Source organism: Oxyura jamaicensis, chromosome 2, assembly GCF_011077185.1.
Source record: "Oxyura jamaicensis isolate SHBP4307 breed ruddy duck chromosome 2, BPBGC_Ojam_1.0, whole genome shotgun sequence".
In the NCBI taxonomy this organism is placed as follows: domain Eukaryota; kingdom Metazoa; phylum Chordata; class Aves; order Anseriformes; family Anatidae; genus Oxyura; species Oxyura jamaicensis.
Genome location: NC_048894.1, coordinates 124,087,567 through 124,106,859, shown reverse-complemented (window position 1 = coordinate 124,106,859; position 19,293 = coordinate 124,087,567). Strand labels below are relative to the sequence as shown.

The 19,293-nt window shown below is 39.6% G+C and overlaps 1 protein-coding gene across 2 annotated transcripts in view; it reads left to right on the top strand.

Annotated features, from left to right (window-relative positions):
* SLCO5A1 (solute carrier organic anion transporter family member 5A1) overlaps window positions 1–19,293 on the top strand; it is a 72,001-nt gene that overhangs the window by 44,268 nt on the left and 8,440 nt on the right. For both annotated transcript variants that reach the window (XM_035319455.1, XM_035319456.1), the window contains 3 exons: window positions 2,194–2,358; window positions 6,478–6,676; window positions 18,112–18,271. In XM_035319455.1, coding sequence (XP_035175346.1) covers window positions 2,194–2,358; window positions 6,478–6,676; window positions 18,112–18,271 — 524 coding nt within the window. The remainder of the gene's footprint in view (window positions 1–2,193; window positions 2,359–6,477; window positions 6,677–18,111; window positions 18,272–19,293) is intronic.

Sequence of the window (19,293 nt, the reverse complement as noted above, 5' to 3'; positions counted from 1 at the left end):
AGTTGATATTATATTGACTTAGACTTGTGTTTTCTTTTGTTTTTTCTGCTCTGCAACTGTAAACAGTGCCACGATAATAAAAAAAAAAAGGCAGTAAATGGTTAAAAACATTAAGATACCAGTGCTTCTCAATACAAGTTATTCATTACTTATTTCCAGAAAATTTAGTATTTAACATTTAATACTTTTTTTCATAGAGGCAGCAAGAGAGCATTTGTCTACATTAAAATTATAAACCCCATGCACATAATGAATTGATTATTTTTGACAACCGGCATAAGCTAAGACTGGATGAAGTCAGACAACTGAGGTACTAATTTGCAGTCTGACAAGCTTTGACTTGACAGGATTCTAAACTCTGTTTGCTTTTATACAGATAACCTGCTGGAGTCAGTGGAGTAAATGAGACAGTTTTGACTTGACAACTTTTAGCTTCAGTAATGTTCCTGCTTGGGAGTTCTGATGCTCTGCATTTACTCAATACATTATATTTCTAATAGGCATTCTTGACATTCAATTCGGTTGGCTTTGGTTCAGTTTGCATGAAAAGTAGGAAGCTAATGTTGGGCTGAAAATAATACTTGTCATGCTTGGACAGAGCATCTGATCTTGGTACAAGCCCCAAGGGAAAAAAATGTTTAAAAATCATGCCATCTAATCTGAAAAAAAAAAGAAAAAGTTGTGAATAGAGCTATAATCTTGACAGAATCACAAAATCGTCTATGTTGGAAGAGACCTTCAAGATCACTGAGTTCAACCTCTGACCTAACACTAACAAGTCCTCCACTAAACCATATCACTAAGCTCTACATCTAAATGTCTTTTAAAGACCTCCAGGGACAGTGACTCAACCACTTCCCTGGGCAGCCTATTCCAATGCCTAACAACCCTTTCAGTAAAGAAGTTCTTCCTAATATCCAACCTAAACCTCCCCTGGCGCAACTTTAGTCCATTCCCTGTCACCAGGCATGTGGGAGAATAGACCAACCCCCACCTCGCTTCAGCCTCCTTTAAGATGCCTGTAGAGTACAAGAAGGTCACCCCCGAGCCTCCTCTTCTCCAGGCTAAACAACCCCAGCTCCCTCAGCCGCTCCTCGTAAGACTTGTTCTCCAGACCCTTCACCAGCTTCGTAGCCCTTCTCTGGACTCGCTTGAGCACCTCCATGTCCTTCTTGTAGTGAGAGGCCCAAAACTGAACGCAGTACTCAAGGTGTGGCCTCACCAGAGCCAAGTACAGGGGGACAATCACTTCCCTGGACCTGCTGGCCACGCTGTTTCTTATACGAGCCAGGATGCTGTTGGCCTTCTTGGCCGCCTGAACACACTGTTGGCTCATATTAAGCCAACTATCAACCAATACTCCCAGGTCCTTCTCTGCTAGGCAGCTTTCTAACCATTCAAGGACTGAATTAAAAGTATTTAAGTGTTTCTTTTAACTACAGTTCTGAATTTCATGGGGTTTTGGTATTTGGTTTGAGGATAATTGCAACATCTATGAACACTTTTTCAATTTAAGCTAGTGATATGCTCTCATTTTTAATTGATTGTTTTATCCCTTCTGGGAATATTAGTTGTATATAATGTATGTTGAGATTCATTGATATTGACATTATTATTTCAGTATGCTTTGTCTGCATGCAGTGTTAACATTTTTAAATCACGTACAAAAATGTTTAATATAAAATCTTTTGGTTTCCTTTTCAAATTACAGTATTATTAACCCAGCTTTCCAAGTGTGGTCTTTTGAGTAGTAAGTTACAGAAGGGTATGGGGTCTTTTTTCTTCATGTTTAGTGCAAAATTCAGTATTGTTGGTTCAGCAGGGTGCTATAACAAAATAAGACATCAGAGTAATTCCAAATTTGCTACAATTTCTTGCTGCTTTTCCTTGCTTTTTACTGTTACTGCATGGACTCTCTGTTTCTTTAGACATTTTTCGTTAAAGCAGTCTTCAGTTCGGTTTGTGAAAAGTGGGACTGCAGCCCTGGGGCGATGCAGTGAGATAGCGTAAGAGCAAACAGCAAAGAGTGCAATGCAAAATATGCACTCTCCCTTCCGCTCAGCAAATAGCCAGATGCTAGCAAGCCATTATTTACAGTCCATCTCAAAGAAAATCAATCTGTTTTGTTCCAGTTTGCTTTTGTTTTTCACTCATTATTTATAACATTCATTTCTCATTTTTGTCATTTTATAGAGCTTCCAAGAGCAGCTGTCAGGATCTTAAGCAACATGACATTCCTTTTTGTGAGTTTGTCATACACAGCTGAGAGTGCCATTGTTACAGCTTTTATTACGTTCATTCCCAAGTTCATCGAGTCACAGTTTGGCATCCCAGCTTCCAATGCCAGCATCTACACTGGTAAGGCATTGCCAATGAGTGTAATGTTGCAAGGGTGGTTGTTCTTTGGCTGATGAAATAAATCAATATTTATTTATTTATTTAGAGCAGGTCTAGAGCAGGTTATTCAATTCAGCTTTGTGCATTTGTGATTGTTTATATATTCAGGCTGTTCTTTGATGTTTGCTATATTTTAGTAAAATGTGAACCTATTTATATTGTTAAAGAGATTTTTTTTTTCCATAAGCCTAGATAGTGACATTTTCTAATATGTTAATAGCTTTCAGGGGGAAAGAAAGCAACAAAAACAAGCTAGAAAATGCCCAGGAGTGTTGCTGTGATTTGTGTGGCTTAAAAGATATTTTAAAACTGTTCTTATTTTATGTGAATTTTACTTCCTCTTTGATCTTTAAAATATCATAACCTTTCTTTCTCTCCAGTGACCAGTTGTTTATTTGTACCATCCTTCCTTTACTCATCTCTCCCCTACAGGCTGATGGTCTTCTCCCTAATTGCTTATTAACACTGAGCACACAGCAATCCAGCCTAGCCAGGAGAGCACCCCAAATGCTCCCTCTCCTGGCATTTCAAATCTGAGGCCCCTCTTTTGCAGCTGTGGCACTTCCCTTGTGGCTGTAGTAAAGTGCAGCCAAGTCACCTATTAACATAGCTTTAAAGCTCACTCACTCCATCTCCGGATAAGCCAGAAACATGGTTACCAGACAAAACATTCAACATCCAACACCTTAAAAGAAGAAAAAAAAAAAAGATGTGACCCTACTGAGGATGTGAAGATTCCCCTGTGTTGTTGGGGTTGTTGTTTCCCCTGTTAGAAATTGGTAGATAAAGACTATTTTAAGGCACCAGAAGAAGATGAAATAGCTCAGGCTAGACGTTCAACACGGACAAGTGAGCACTGCTTCCACATCCCCAACTCCTAAACTTACCATGAATGTCAGCAGTTGTTATTAATATTATAAATTATTTTTCTAGGAAAAATGGGAAAAGGAAACAAGATTTTGTGTTAGTTTGCTATTAGTTAATCTAATAAGTAACATGTTCAGTTTACAAAATTTTCTGGTTAGCAAAAGGAGGAATTACAATTTATTTTTATTACTGTGTTTTATATACAAACTGCCTTGCTGAATCTTAAGTGACTGATATAAATTCTGTATTGGTCATTTTCCGTTGCAATTCATAAGCAGCAATTCCTTAATTAGCTAAAATTAATTATTTTGTTTCTACTTTAACCAAACATGGCATTAATCATCATCAAAAATGCCACGTGCCAAATTTCACATCTTGAACTTCTGCAGTTTGTGCTGCATTCTTGTCTTGTTTGGAATTTTGTTTTGCATGTGTAGCCTCCTTCAGGCTTTCTTGACTTACCCCCACATTAACTTTTACTTTAGATTACAAGTAGATATTAGATAAATACAGTGAAAATTTCTAGTGCTTTGGTAGAAGATTTACTTGTGAAAAAGTGTTAGAGTTCAAATAATTTGTAATTGGAAGAGCTGCTATATTATAAAGCTGGGCTCTGGTAACTTATGCTAAGCTGGTTACAGATAGGTTGGATCCCCCTTTAGCTCTGGAAATGGTATAGCACATTATCTCAGACAGAATTAGATTGAAAATCTCTACAGTATTCTCTTTGGAAGTGTATCCCTCTTAGCAGATATTGCAGTTTTCTGTTACCAGACTATTAGTAGTTGTTAATATCATCTTTTGCCACTGTGGAAAGCCTCAAGTGCTGCAGCTGACAACAGCAGAAAAGGACAAAGCCTGAAAATTGCTGACTGAAAGCTGATACTGCCTTGGAGCACTATAGCCAGGACTTTTTTTGCAACATGCACAATTCCTGTAAGCCAAACTGTCATTATAAAATGAAGGAAAGTGCAGTGCAACATCTTAGTATCAGATCTTAAGCTTTATTCCTCTAAATGGCTTTGAAAATGAAGAATGCGTGTCCTGATTAGATGTACATGCTTTGCTTTGCCCTGTAAGCTCGCCTTGAAGTGCACTGTAGCAGCAGCGTTCCCTTCGCAGTATAACACTTCTGATTTTACATCCCCTGCAGAAAAGGAGAGGAGCATAGGGAAGAAGAATTTGTACTTGGGGCAAAGGAACTTCTCAGCCTTCCAGACACACAGGAAGGAATGAGCTGCTGCTTTCACCACAAGCAGCTAAATCTGCTTCTGTCCTTCCAGTTTCTCCCAGAAAGGCTTTTCCATCCCCTGCTCTTGTTTGCGCAGAGGAATTTCTCTTTATGCTTCCTCTGTGTAGGTTTGCCCTGACCATCCTCCTGAATGAGAGACAGCCTAGGCAGGCAGTTTGTTCCTGCTCGTCTCCTCTTTATTTATGTTCTAATCATTTTTATGTTCTAATCTCTTTGTGGCAGAGGATGTCTGCAAACAGCAGTGCAGTATAACTCACTAACAGAACAGCCACTAACCTAATGCCTCACAAAATACATGGTCAGTTTTGACAAGAAACTAGACATAGACACACACAGTCTCACACCTAATGAAAGGCTTTTCTAACATAAGTGCCCTCAAGAGAATACGAACAAGAAGATAAATTCAGGTCCAGAAGATGTTAAGAACTCAAAGCTAAGTTGTAAGGTGGAAGGACTAATCAAATACAAAGTTTAATTACATCCAATAAGCCTTTCCCTTGAGGTATATCCTGAATTCATGTAACTAGTGTAACCAAGGATTTGGTCCATGGAATTTGGTTCGTCTGACATGGGTGTTTCAGAAGCCATCACAAATGATCCCAGTCTGCCTTCGTTGGGTACATGGGCTTCTCTGATGTAGACTTCTTAGAGCAGGGCATGCATGGCAGGCTTAGGTGGCTGGGTTACCATTGTCATTTAAAGAGAAGATTTTCAGTGCAAGTAAAAAGATTGGCATTTCTTTCCCTTGTTCATATTCCAGTCATTGAAACTTGAGAGAGGTAACAGATTCGAACTTCGTGAAATCATTTAATTTTCCTAGAAAAGCTTAGAAATTTTAATCCTGCTCTTTTGAAACTTTTTGATTTTCTGAAGGGTTGTTATTAAGAATCTTCCTCATGAAATGACATTTTACTTTATAATGTCATTGGTGATGGAAGTATAATTAAGGTAGCAACTATTTTTACCTCTTATTTTTGCTTTCTCAATCTCAACATTTTGATAAATGTAATGTCTCCTTCACCTTTACACAAAGTAGCAGAGAATGAGAATATTATATGAGAATATTATTGCTTTGTAATAATATTAAGGATATCCTCAAATGATAGTCTTACAGGCTTCTTTAGAAACAAGACCAGCATCTTTAAGAATTTGGATTATAGTATTTAGTTCTTTCTCCCTAGATGCAGCTGCCAAAGTTGTTCAAATTCCATATTTATATATGGAATTTATATACACATATTTATGAGCAAAGACCTTATTTAAAGACTTTCTCACGTTAGTGAGGACAGCTTTGTGTCATATGGCCAAACTGCCACTAGTGACAAAAATGTCATGGGCATATCTTTTTTGACTTAAACTTACTGTGTCTGATTTCATTCCTTTATTTTAATTTCTTTAATCATGTTTGATCAGTTTAAACCTTGAGTGGCTGTGCTGAAACGAATGGGACTGCTGATGTAGGAAAGTGCTATTCCACTTGAGCCAAGTTACCAGAATGCAGAATTCGCAGCCAGCAGCCTGCATGTGCTCCCAGTTGGGCAGGCTTCAGGGGTCCTGCCCTAGGTTAACATCTCTGCTTTGCTGGACTAAACCATGTGAATAAGAAGAGGAAGATCCATGTCCAAATTTGGATTTCTTCATATTTTTAGTAATCGGGAGCAATGCATATCCCTTCTCCCCATTCTAAAATAAATACAAAGCAATGTTTCTGCTTGTAAATACAATAGGTCTCTTATAGTGCTTTGGCTGCTGTTAATATCATAAGGAGGCTTTTATTAATTCTTTGACAACACTCCAGAGGTTTGAAAAGTGTGACTCAGTTTGCTAACCAGCAGAGAATCAGACAATGGAGATCTTAGTATAGCATTTATAGTCATCCAATTAGGGAGTTAAAAAATATTTATGTTTTATTCTATTTCTGTACATCCTGTTTTAATGTTGCTTGAATTTCTTCCTGGCAGGTGTGATTATTGTTCCAAGTGCTGGTGTTGGTATTGTCCTAGGCGGCTACATTATCAAAAAACTGAAACTTGGTGCAAGAGAGTCTGCAAAGTTGGCAATGATCTGCAGTGGTGTGTCTTTGCTGTGCTTTTCCACCCTCTTCATTGTTGGATGTGAAAGCATTAATCTAGGGGGAATAAATATACCGTATACAACTGGGTAAGTATCTTTGAATCACCAGCTATTTCGAATAAGCCTGGTAAAGAAATGTAAAAAACGCTGATGGCTGATGTACCGAAGACGCCACATGATCAAATAGGAATATGGTGAGTATTGTAGTATGAACATATATTATGTGGCCCTTCTGTTTTACATCTGTTTTGAAATGAAGTATATATTATAACTCACCTTTTTGAGGGATGGTAAAATGCATTAGAATGAACTTCAGTGAATTTCATGGGAAAATAACAATAATATACTGTGTAGATTGCCAAGAGTTTAGCGGGTATTTCAAAATGTTTTCTGCTCAGGAAAACTGTGAAAATACTAAAGGGATTGTAAAGATTATTTCTGAATGGGTTTGTTCAATATCACCATAACAGTATCTTATGTCTTCAGTCTGAATTTGGGATAAATTATTTGGGCGTACGCTGTTGACATTCGTGGTGTGTGCAGCTTCTGAACCCCTTAACAAGCTGTATGAAGGCCCTCAGTTGCTTGCCAGGGACACTGACCAGATTATAACCCTTAAAAAAGGCTGTCATGAACAAGAAAGAATGGATGTGGGAAGGTAATGGGAGTCAGGGATTTAGGCTGTGACATCAAGAAATGCATGAAAGGGCGTTTTTTTTAAATTAGGGATATTTGGAAGCAAGAAAGTGTGGTAAAAGTTGTGAGAAGGTAGTTCACTGGAAGGTAGTTCCTCAGAAACCTGATCATGAGCTTTTATTTTCTTTCTTATAAAATGCATTAACTTTTCCCCAAAATTGCTTCCTTCAGACTAGTGCAAACTTATCTAAATCAGTATCTTTCACTTTGCTTCAACATCTGAGACATTGTCTACCTCTTTTTTATGGCTAGTTGCTGGATATTAAAGACATTTGAATATCTTAGTTTTAAGGCTCAGCTTTTGCCCGTAACTTTTTGAGTTTTGGAATAGACTGTAGAAGTAGTTTGGAGCAGGAAAAGGAATGATCAAATGAGGAAAAAAACTACACTGGGACAGTAAAACGAAGAGGAAGAATTGAAAACAAGGGAAGGAGAAAATAGACACCGTTTTCATAGAGAGTATTTTGCATTGCATGTTGCTGTCTGTTACTAAGTTGCTGTCAAACCCTAATTCTAGAGCAAGGAAAACCAGCAACTGAAGGTCTTGATCTGGTGGAAAGCTTGCATGATCCTTTTTGTTTGTAATACTTGGAGTTAAATCTCAGTGCCAATGGGCTAATCGTACAGTGAAGTAGTATGGGCAATAAATCCTAGCCTGAGCATAGTGGGATAAAGAAGGAGAAAATGGGGATGGAAGGTGGGTAGGACAGTTTAATTGTCCATTTTCTGGTGATGTTTGTTGAAAGACTGCAGGGGTAGATGAAGAAATTAAATTTATTAGGAAATAAAATAAAAATTTCAGATAGCAATGAACTGAACTGTGCAGTGAGTGAGAATGTCCCTGAGAAGGTTGTAGTTCTCTGCCTGTGAAAAAGTGTTTTTTAATTTAAATCTATTCCAAAATTGAAGTCAAGGCAAACTATTGGTATGTGAACACTCACATTAGAGTTGTAAGAGTATCTAATTCATTTTTGTGGTAAACAGTATTTGCAGTAAATATATGAATTGAAATAGGAGTCTATCCACGGCTGTTCTGAAAGTGCAGTAGTTCATTTACATCTTCGTCTAATTCTTCTTATTTACAAGAGATGAGACATACTAATGGCAGAATTTTGTGAAATATTGAGGTATATCAGGTCTTTGAAATCAGTATAAAAATTGGTATGCTTAGGCAGTAATGTCATCAGAAATTGAGAATAACTAGCATGTGATAAAGCAGGGTTCAGAAGATTGCAGCCTCAGCCCTGTATGACTTTTTATTAGTGCAGTGATCAAAACAGCTGATAAAAAATGATAATAAAGAAGCACTACTACATGTAAATTCATCTTGAAAATATGACACGGTAAACATTCTGTTATTCCTCATGGTCAATCATTTGATAGCTTCAAATCATTTACTTGGTAAGGAGTTCTTCTATTTGGACATCAAAGAATGTAATTGTTCATGTAACAAAAAAGCATGCTTTCATTCCGAGGTTTAATAAAACATGTTCTTCATTCACTGCACACAGCACAGTGTACAGACATCAAAGCCAGTTCAACATACCATATCAGATACAAGAAGCACTACAGCTGTTTGGTTCAGCGTAAATTGTCTTGCACAGTGCTCTACCTTAGCATGGCTATGCCAGCTCTGGTGTCTGAGGTACCTGTGTTGACAGCAGCCTGGAGATCTCAGCTGCATTGAGCAGTGTAAGAGTACTGTAGAAGAGATCCTCCTTTCTTAATTTTCTCTGGGCTTGTATGGTCAGTTCTACTTTTCTTTTCTCTTACATTCAAAAAAGTAGCTCTTTTCCTTTGGTGAGCTGAGACATAAGCCAGCACATAAGAGATGGACAAGCTGGGTTTTAGTTAGCATAGAAATATGTGCAAATGAGCAATGTAGGCAATGATACATTATAATTCAGTATGGTTCATAACTCAGTGTTTTTCTGACTGTACCAGCTGAAGCGAAGTGGATGGGACCTGGAGGCATACACAGGTTAGAATACATTTCTGCATGCAAGGAATCTCTGCTGTTTTATGTTGGGCACAAGCAGTTTTTCCGTTGTTGGTGCCTCATCAGCAGTTCTGTTATCAAGAAGGTCAAGGACACCCCTATATTATACATCTCAGCATTTCAGAGCCTGTTTTTCAGTTCCCCAGCCTTGCCTCTAAAGGCATGTTTGATATTGAACACAGTATAGAGAGTTTTATGTCAAACTGCTGTTTGGCATCCCTTCTTTTGCATCATAACCAGCACCCAGATAGGAAGCCCTGAATCAGTGAATTGTGTCCTTGCAGCCCCTACACTGGGCGACTGTGTAGGCAGAAGAAAGTTAAGATTTGTCTCTTAATATAGGAGAATAAAAGTGCATTAAAGAGCAAAATTGAAGAAAAAGAGCATGCAGTGCTTTCAACAAGTTCAAGCGTCCCTCAGATTTGCAGCCACTGAGACTCCAATGAGAGCCCAATGTTGAAAAATTACCCCAAGTAGCAACTTACTGAAAAAGTGCAAGTGATATCACAGTGTAATAAATAAATTTCAAATTGAACCTCAGTAGTTATAGCAGATTTCTTAATCCGCAATTGCTAAACAGCAACAGTAAGTTGGTGTTTCAGGCTGGCATCCTGCAGGGTACTGAGATTGGAAGTGGAGTGGATTCTCTCCAGAAGCTCCATATCTCTCCTGTAAGGTGGATGCCAGACTGTGACACAGCAACACAGGTGTGGTCTCACCATCATCAAATAAAGGGGAAATAGCAGAGAATAGCTACTTCGGTGGTTTGTAGACCCGTCTTTTCTATGTTTTGTGATATCAGGTAGCTAAACAGACTCCCAGGAAGCTTACTCATAATGACAGATTCCTGGATTAGTTCACTTCCCTCTCATATTTCTGGCATGTAATGAATCAAAACAGGCTCTTTCTGATTGCTTTCTGTTGTTTTGGTGTAATTAAAGTTTGGTTAAAACATGTAATTGAGTTACTGAGGCACTTAACATGACAACAAAAAAATTCTTCCTCTTACACTGCCAGTATGGGTTTCTATTACCCTTGTATCTCTTTCAGTCCAAGCAGATCTCATAATTTGGAAGCAGTGACTAATTGGATCAGAACAATAACAACAAAGAAGGAATCTAGCTAGCACAGTGAGAGGGTCCCTTGTTTGACAGCTACACAAAAATTGCATCATTGCTGTGATTCCAGCTGCTTGCCAACAAGGAGCCTGCAGATTGAGAATGTCCTTGGTCTTAAAGGTTCAACACCAAACCAAAAATATTGCCATCAAGCTAAGATAACATTTTGTGTCATACAGTCCAATATTAACATTAGAGAAATTGCGTGGTGAGGTGAGGGGTTTTCTGTGTTTCCTTGGTGTTCAGTAGTGTAGGTTACTATGGCAATGTAAATAAATATTAATAAGCCATGTGCAAACCAATTCTTTGTTTAGATGTTACCAAAATATAGTCAGGCATTGTTCTGTTTAACCTTGTGTAATTTAGATTGTAGTCTCGTGGAAGAGGGTCCACCTCTTTTTTAGTATCTGTGAGGTTTCTGTTTAGTGAGGTTTCAGTCCAAGCCTGGATATCTGAAATAACAAGTCACAGCTCTAAAGACTCCAGGCAGTATATCCTGCCTTATACTTTACCTTTTCTTTTTATTCCTAAACCACAAGTCTCCCACAGAACAATAGTTGGAGAGGAGAACAGGGTTTAGACAGTGTTAGGAACTAGAGTCCCTTTTATCATCAGTCACATCTAAGAAAGATCTTCTCTTTATTATCTTTACCAGCATTGTGTCATGGAGACACAGAACAGTCTCCGCGAGAAGGGAACAAATGCAATTTGCCAGATGGGATTCTGGGTTTTGTCCCAGTATATATGTTTAGCAAACCTGCAGTTAAAGCTTGTTAATGAAATGAGCAGAATCATTGCTTGCAATTGAAAGAATAGTTCAGGAAATGCTGTCATTTGGGGCTGGTCTCTGTTTCTGCATGTGTGCACAGGTGCCTTACCTCATGACAGATGTCTCTGGCAGCTCATGAAGCATCACTGCAGGTTGACAGCATCCATGCTGCTGAAACAAGCAGGGCAGCTGTTTCTCACACATCCTGGGTGTCTGCAGCAGTAGGTGCACTGAAACTAAGCTGCTTTTCCAGCAGCCCACCTCATGAGCAGGACTTAACTAGCTCCAGTGTATAAATCCTACTTTTTCTGACCAGTGTAGGTAAATCTGTGCTGTGCAGTGCAGTAATTCACAGTTTACTGCTCTGTTTTCTTTTGGGGGAAGTAGGCAGCCTTCCAGTGTTAGAAGACAGGATTACAGTTCTTTGGTTTGGCTTAGTACTAGAAAAATATACACCTTCAAGAAAAAAATCATGTACTACCATGAGAAGCATTGTGTTATAAAATGTACTATATATTGTGTTATAAAATGTGCTATATATTAGACCATACATGATGAAAATGGGGTTACATACATGTGATTTCATGTCCTTGGCATCTGTAGTCCTTCACTAGTTTCCCATAATTAAAAGAGGAACAAGCAATGGCTGAAGACTGAAAGTAATAAAGATGAAAACATGAACCTCTTAAAAATGCCTGATAACGAGCTTTTGGAAACAGAGCTAATGGGTAATTTTGTCTATTACATGTTCTTGAGGAGATAAAAAAAAATTATTTGTGTGCATGGCATTTGCTGTAAACAACAACAAAAAAGCAAACAAATACCCATAATAAACCATACAGCGATTTGTTGAGGTACAAGGAGAGATGAAAGCTGGAGACACACAGCTTGCATTCATTTGTAGCTTGTTATTCATTTGAGCATATTTGCTTTGCATATCTGCAAATGTAAGGCTTCTTCCAAGCAAAACAAAACTGTCCCTAAGAGTAAATTTTCAGAGTGGTCACAGTTGTCTCCAGTTTCATATTTCTATTTTCATGGCTGATTTCATTCACTTGCATTCTTCAGCTGATTTCCTAACCTGCATGTCATGGTAATGTTCAGCAATGCATCTCAGGTTGGCTACATAATGTACCAGAAACCTGCCCCAAACCCATCTACTGCTGAGAACGCTTTGATGTGAAGGAGGGCTAAGAGGCCAGAAGAACACATTTCACAGGATGGGAAAAGCTGGAGAGGGGAACCCGAGCTGTGGCTTTCCCAGCAGCCAGAGATGCCCCCATTCCTGTGCATCTGCAGGGTGATGGAGCCCTGCTGGAAGCCAGGGCATCCTCATGAGGGTCCCCTGGGCAAGCTGGGAACCCCAGCTTTTCCCAGATATTTATCATCTGGCAAATCCAGCTCAGCAAGCTGCCAAGGAGCTTGCGAAACTGCAAAAATGCTGCCTCTTGTTTCTGTGAAAAATGTCTGTCACATTGCTGCTGAAATCAGTATGTTCCTGAGAAATGTTTTGGTGATTTGGGTGTTTTCCATCAGAGAGAAGGTTCTGTTGAGAGATTACTGGAAAAGTCTGCATAGTGGTCTACAACATGTTGATGCAAATTGCCTTCTGAAAACCAGCATTATATAATGAGACATGTTTGAGCTGATAGCTGAGAAGGCAACAAAACCAGTATCAGTCCTGGCTATTTAATTTCCTGCTCAGGCTGCAACTTGTTTCTAAAACTGTACCTTGTTTGTTTATGGTACAAGAAAGAAAATACTCAGAAAGGCTTTGGTTAGCATCCAACTAGACCATAAAGCGCAAAGTAGCTCCAAGAGCTATATTTGTGAACCTGATTTGTGTGATCAGTAGACAGTCAATAAATATTTAAGAGCTACTTAGTAACATTTGATCAGCTGCAAAAGTGCACAGCTGGAAGGACAAGCATAGTCAGCAAAAGCAAATAGCGGTGTATAAATACATTAAAAATGAGTCAAGTGGAAGCCACTAAGCAGCAGTTATAATGCTTAGTGTCACTAATAATGGGAGGTGAGGTGACAGATGACATGGATGACAGGCGTTGTGTGTAGAGTGGCTCCTCAGCCAAGTCTCTGAGCTATTTGGGTGAAGAAGATGGGAGCAGAACATCCCTTATCATCTATAGGGTTGCTGGGAAACACTACGTCTGATGCTTGGTGTTTACTTTTACAGCAGTTCTGCTCGAGTGCTGCAGACATGAAGGTGAGCAAACAGCAGCCCTCACAGGGCTCCAAAACAGTGCCAGTCCGTGAGCACGCACACAGCGTCTTGGGGATGCAGCCACGAAAACAGTCCAGATTCCTCTTCAGCTCCTGCCTGGCTGAGGGGGTGCCAACATTCCCGAGATATCTGCTGATCAGTTTAGAGCAGCCACTTGAGCAAGCTCCGAATGGCAGTGGCCTCTCTGTGGCACCACTGAGCAGTACCGAGAGCAGGGCAAACAAGGCAGAGCAGTTAATTCAATATTACGCTGCAGTGCCCGCTGTGGAGATGTTGCACATACCAGCATAATTCCCAGGGCAAGATTTTTGTTTATGGTACACATGCAAATACCCATGCCCTAATGGAGCTCACACCTACAATCTATCTGTTTTTGTGGATTCTCAAGGAGCCAAACTGTCATTTGTTCTCAGAAATTTAGGTCTTCAGGATTGGACTGCACACTAACCACTAGATGATGTAGGATAGTGCCTGTAGCTCCATTCACCACTCAGATGTAAGAAGATGAAGGTCACGTGCATCTGCTGGGGTTGGGGATTTTCATATTCCAGGGGTTGTGGATTTTCATATATATATTTTGGTCCCTTGGAAAAGCCTTCAAGTCCTGCAGCCTCTCCTCTTCATCGAGTTCAACCTTTTAGGGATTACTTCAATATTCATTGGAAATTGGGTTTTCATATCTTCTCAGTAGACTACTAGATAAATGATGTAATGGAGGACACTCTTAGCTTCCAGTTTTGAAGAAAAGGTCAGCTGGTTTAAATATATCAGCCCGGAAGAGAAAGGAGTGACAGCCCTGTGTTATGGAGCTAAGCAGAGCCAGCATGCTGAGAGAGGATCCAGAATCTGTGGATCAAGGCCAGGGTGACTGTAGCTGTGAGCTGTGGCATCCTGCAGCTCTAAACACAGCGGCAACATGGCACACGGAGTATTCAGAGTAACCCTTCAAAATAAGCTAATAACACAGTGAAGGGTTCTGGTACCAATTCTGTGATAAAACCCATGACTGAAAAATATCCAAAACTGCATTCCTAAAGCACCAGCTTTCTTCACCATTCAGATACCATGAGCTCTGAATTTGAAGAGTCCCAGAACCATGCTGATGAAAGTGCTGGCTCTTACCCCAAACCCCTTAAATCTCAGAGATTTGTACAGTTACGTTTTACTGAGGACTATTGCAGTAAAATAAGCCATGGTTTGTATCTTGGCCAGAGTTCTCCAAGTGCTCAAGCACAGGTTCTTATGCATTGTATGATCTGAGGCAAGAAGGTGCCAACGTTTAAGTTGCTGTGATTCAAAGATGGGATGGAAGCATTTGAAATAATTCTAAATCCAGAAGGGATGGATGTGTGTTTTCCAATGATACCAGTTTGATTAGCATTGGCCACTGTGTTGAACAGTTATTGTGGAGAAGAAAGGAACTGCCCGATAGCCTGTTTTTGCTAGGAGGTCAGAAAATAATTTAGTCTGAGGAAATCTGACCCTGACCTCCTGATGTCCACAAGAGCACCATAATTATTGCATAGTTCAGTCTTCTGATGCAGGGCTGCCCTTCATTCCTTTTGTGGTACTGAAGCTATTTTACAGCAATGGATACAGGGGAAGAGGAAGAAGAAAAAAATGAGGAACAGATAGAGATACAGAAGAAGAAGAAAGAGTAAACAAGGGAAGTATCTGATTTTAAAACCTGCTGAAAGGAGATTTCCTTTGGAAGAAGTGACTTTGGGTCCTGGTCCCTTCTCTAGGTTTTGCTTATAGATATGGCAGTAAAGTGTCATTGATGAGGATTAGGCTCAGTTTCAGTTTCAGCAGGAAGGATGGAAAGAGACTCCATTTTGGAGCTTGCTGATAAAAATAATATCAGGGAGGTGTAAGCGTGAGCCCTTTCAGGTTGGGGAGGCCCTTAAACCCCAATGTTCCCACTTCAGGCAATTACAGAGTCAGTGAAGAAGAGGAAGCTTCCTCCCCCACTTCAGAGAAGTATTATCTGTTACAAGTCCATGAAGTACAGTGTAACTGGAGAATGTTATCAGCCCAAAGGGGCACCTTTTTGCTCTGTGTGTAGGAACTCACTGAGCTGTTGTCAGTGAGCACCCATATTCCCATAAAATATCAGGGCACAGGGTGCTTTCCCCGACTTGTAGGAACTTGGACACCTGAATTACGGAGTTCAGCTGGCTGAGTCCAGGTTCAGCTCCTTACTTCAGCTGTTGTGAAGAAAGCTGGAAGTGAGGGCCTGCCCTGAATTTCTTGGTCTTGCTGTGTGATCACTGGGCTGAGTCTGTCTGGTCTCTGACTCTGGACCCAATTCTGATCTGCTTTTGCTGCCAGTGTCACTCCCAGTTCACCCTCCCTTGCAGAGCAGTCAGGGAGCCAGCTATGTTGCCTCATTTCCATGTTCTGAATTTTTTGAGATCTTCAGAAGGGTCAGCTGTCCTCGTTCTTTAGAGAACTAAAGTCTTTCTAACTTTGGTACCTGGATGGACTAAAAACTTCCAGGTTTAGATAATATGAACTACAGTTTCTAAAGTAAGTGGTTTGAAACTGGCCCTCGGTCTTCAGAAGAGCCTAGGTTTTGCAATACTGAATATCGCAGTGCGTAACATTTGGGTACTTTGAGGCCCCATATAGCATTTACAGGCCAAGAGGGCAGCTGAGATAGAAGGTAAGATGCACGCTGAAGAGTAAACACCAGAAAAAAGTGCTGTTTAAGCATCACAGGAAACTGCAGTCTGCAGTTTCTTAAAGCATAATAAAATCATGGTTTTCCTCAATAACAAGGAAAGCTTCAAGTGAAAACCAATATCAGCTGTTTTTCAGTTCTGATTTGTGTGGAATAGCCTTGTGCAGTGAAGAGGGAATGCTGGTGCAGAATTCTGGAACCTTGATTTCATTAAACAGAAAAGTATTTAGGAAATAAAGGGTAGGCTCCCCAGCCTCAGCCAAGGCTGTCATTTGAAAATAGATTGGTATGAATAAGGTAATTCAGGTAATTTTTCCACTGCCTTAATGCCTTCGTGTTGCTGGCAGTATTTTGAAACCAAATTAAATTCCAAATGAGACACAGAAAATTGAATCAGAAATAAACCACCCTGCAGATGCTTGCTTTTCCACTTATTAAGTTAATTTAGCAACCTGAAACAAGACGGAGAACATGTTAAGTGTAGTAAAAATAGGTATAAATATAATACAGTCTATTTAAAAGTTCATGCCTGTTATATTTTGGCTGCATAATGACAGCAGAAAATAACTTGCATTTCATGGTGTGTCTGCATATATATCTAAGCAGATTGGTTATTTTCCTTTTGGTACTTGAGCTAGCATGTTCAGTAACAGTACGGATGAAAGGTAATAATTTGTGTCTGTACCTTGAGATACCTTCCAACATAACACCCTCTGGTATTATGCAGGAGTAATACTTTTAGTAAGTAAATTTATTTACTAAAAGTAAATGGCTCTTCAATACAATTATTTGACAGAAACATACAGCTTGATCATCACCTATTTCCTCATTAATAAGGAGGTTCTAGATAATACAGACTGGGCCCAGTTGTGCCAGTCTGTTTTTAACTTCGGAAGAAACAGACTAGTATCCATTTTATCTTTCTTAAACTCTTTTATTTTAACCTCATTAGACTATGACTGGAATTTGTATATACAGTTATGTAGATGGTTTTAGTATTTACTTTCAGTGAGGTTGACTCTGTGTCTGCTAATGCTTTTCCTCCTTTGCTTTGTACTCCAAGCCCTCACTATATCCAGGAATGCTAAAGGTCCAGTGTCACCCTGGTCTTTGCTTTGGGTCAGGGTGTAACTGGGTGACTCTTGCAGTGCATGTGCCTAGAGCTGGCCGTTTATAAGTGACCTGAGAGTTGTTTTAGGCAGGACTGAAGTGATGTGGTAGGCAAGGCAGCAGCTGGGTGAGTTAGTTACTGTCAAACTTCATCAGCCTGAGTCAAAACTTCTGACTGTGACAGCCTGCAGTCAGTTGTAAGCAGAGTTTATTTCTTTTTATAAGAAACAAAGAGAAGCATTTTGTCAGTGACAGTTTTTCCCATCTCGTTCTGATGAAGAGTCTATGATCTTACAGATACAGACTCAACCATTACTGAGGCCTTTGCCATGTCTGGATTGAGCCACAATGGTACAACTGGTAAAGCAGGGCCGCAGGGAGATATATCTCCATTCCAGCCATGAGCTGCACATGAGAACTCAGTGGTTCTGAGCATACAACCAAACCTTTCATGGGAGGACTTAGAAAGATGGTCTTTGGCAGGATATTGGGAAAAAATCCAAGGGGGTGGAGTAGTGGTTCTTGTACAGACGTTTAGTAAAAGAACAGTATTCCTCCAGATCTAGAGTGATTTCTATGTTTTACATTACTGATACACGTATCAGTAATGCAAGCATTAAATTTTCTGAACAGTTGTTAGTATGTGGGAAGAGAGCTCTTACCCAGGCAAAAACATAACAGTTTTATACTTTAGGATTATTTTCGTATTGTGTTTTCAGTTGACAGCAGAGATGCCTGGGGCATTCTTCTATGTTGTTTAAATCATGTACATGACCCAGAGTTAATGTAGCCTTTCTGTAATGATCAAGTGCTAGTTCCGGAGTTAATGTCTAGGATACTTTTTCCCTCTGAACAGCAGGATGCTGGTTCTTGCCCTACTATCATACTCTTTTTCCTTTCTTCAGTCCCACTCTTGCCATGGCCCACAGGAATCTGACTGGGAGCTGTAACGTGAACTGCGGATGTAAGATTCATGAGTACGAGCCTGTCTGTGGATCAGATGGAATAACATATTTTAATCCTTGCCTAGCCGGCTGCATCAATGGTGGAAACCATAGCACAGGGGTAAGTCCTTCACCCACCCATCCACATGCAACCTACAGATAGCGAGTAGTCCCTCAAGGCTGGAGCAGATCAAAGACTACTCTGTTTCTAGAGCAAACATCCCCATCTCGAAGCATACAGTCTTTTCACAAGCTCATTGATGTTACTTTTAAGAGCAGTTGGTATTTTTGTTGTTGTTTTTCCCTCTTTGAATGGAAGGAGAAAATTCTTCAGGTAGCTGGAAATGTTTTAAACTCCTGTCTAAATTTAATTATGGCCTTTTTAAAGCCATTGGTGTTTGTGCCAATCTCATCATAAATAAAGACTGCCTGTTTATTCTGCTCTTGTAAAATAGCTTTGCCATTCTCATGTCCTTCTTGAGACCTCTTCCAACCTAAGTGATTATCTTTAAACTCAAGTAGCCAGAAATTAAAAGATGTTAATTCACTTTTTCTTGGAAACACATTGCCTGTTGCAGTTCAGTCTTCCCTGTCTTCTGGACTGTGGAAGGGCATCCTACTGGTGAAATCACACCATGGAAATTTGGTAGTTTCCTGAAGTGGGCGCAAGAAAACATTGAAATATACAATCTGACCTTACTAGCAACAGCAGTATGGTTATGCTCATTTCATACAAATGCAAACTCTTAAATTCTTCTATTACATAACTGTCTTAAAAAATCATTAAGAAAGACAGGAAGTAATGTAAGCATTGATTTTCTAAGGACTTAATTGTACTTACCAGAAAGCTTATTTATAATGCATCAGTCTCCTGATTTGTAGTTGTGAGCCAGCGTGTTAACTGGAGGATGGTGGTTCCAGCACTGCCCTTTATCAGGTTTGACTGGATCCATTCAGTTTTCCATAAATGAAGGTTCCTACATAGAGTCGACTTGGAACAGTTTCCTTTATATTTTTTTTTAAAGTATCTTTCTGTTTTTTAGTAGAAAATTGCTTTAAAAGCTTGCAATGTGAACCTGCGGTTAACTTTCAGTGTCTATATAAATCTTTTTTGTGCTTTACTGCATTGAGACACAGGTTTGA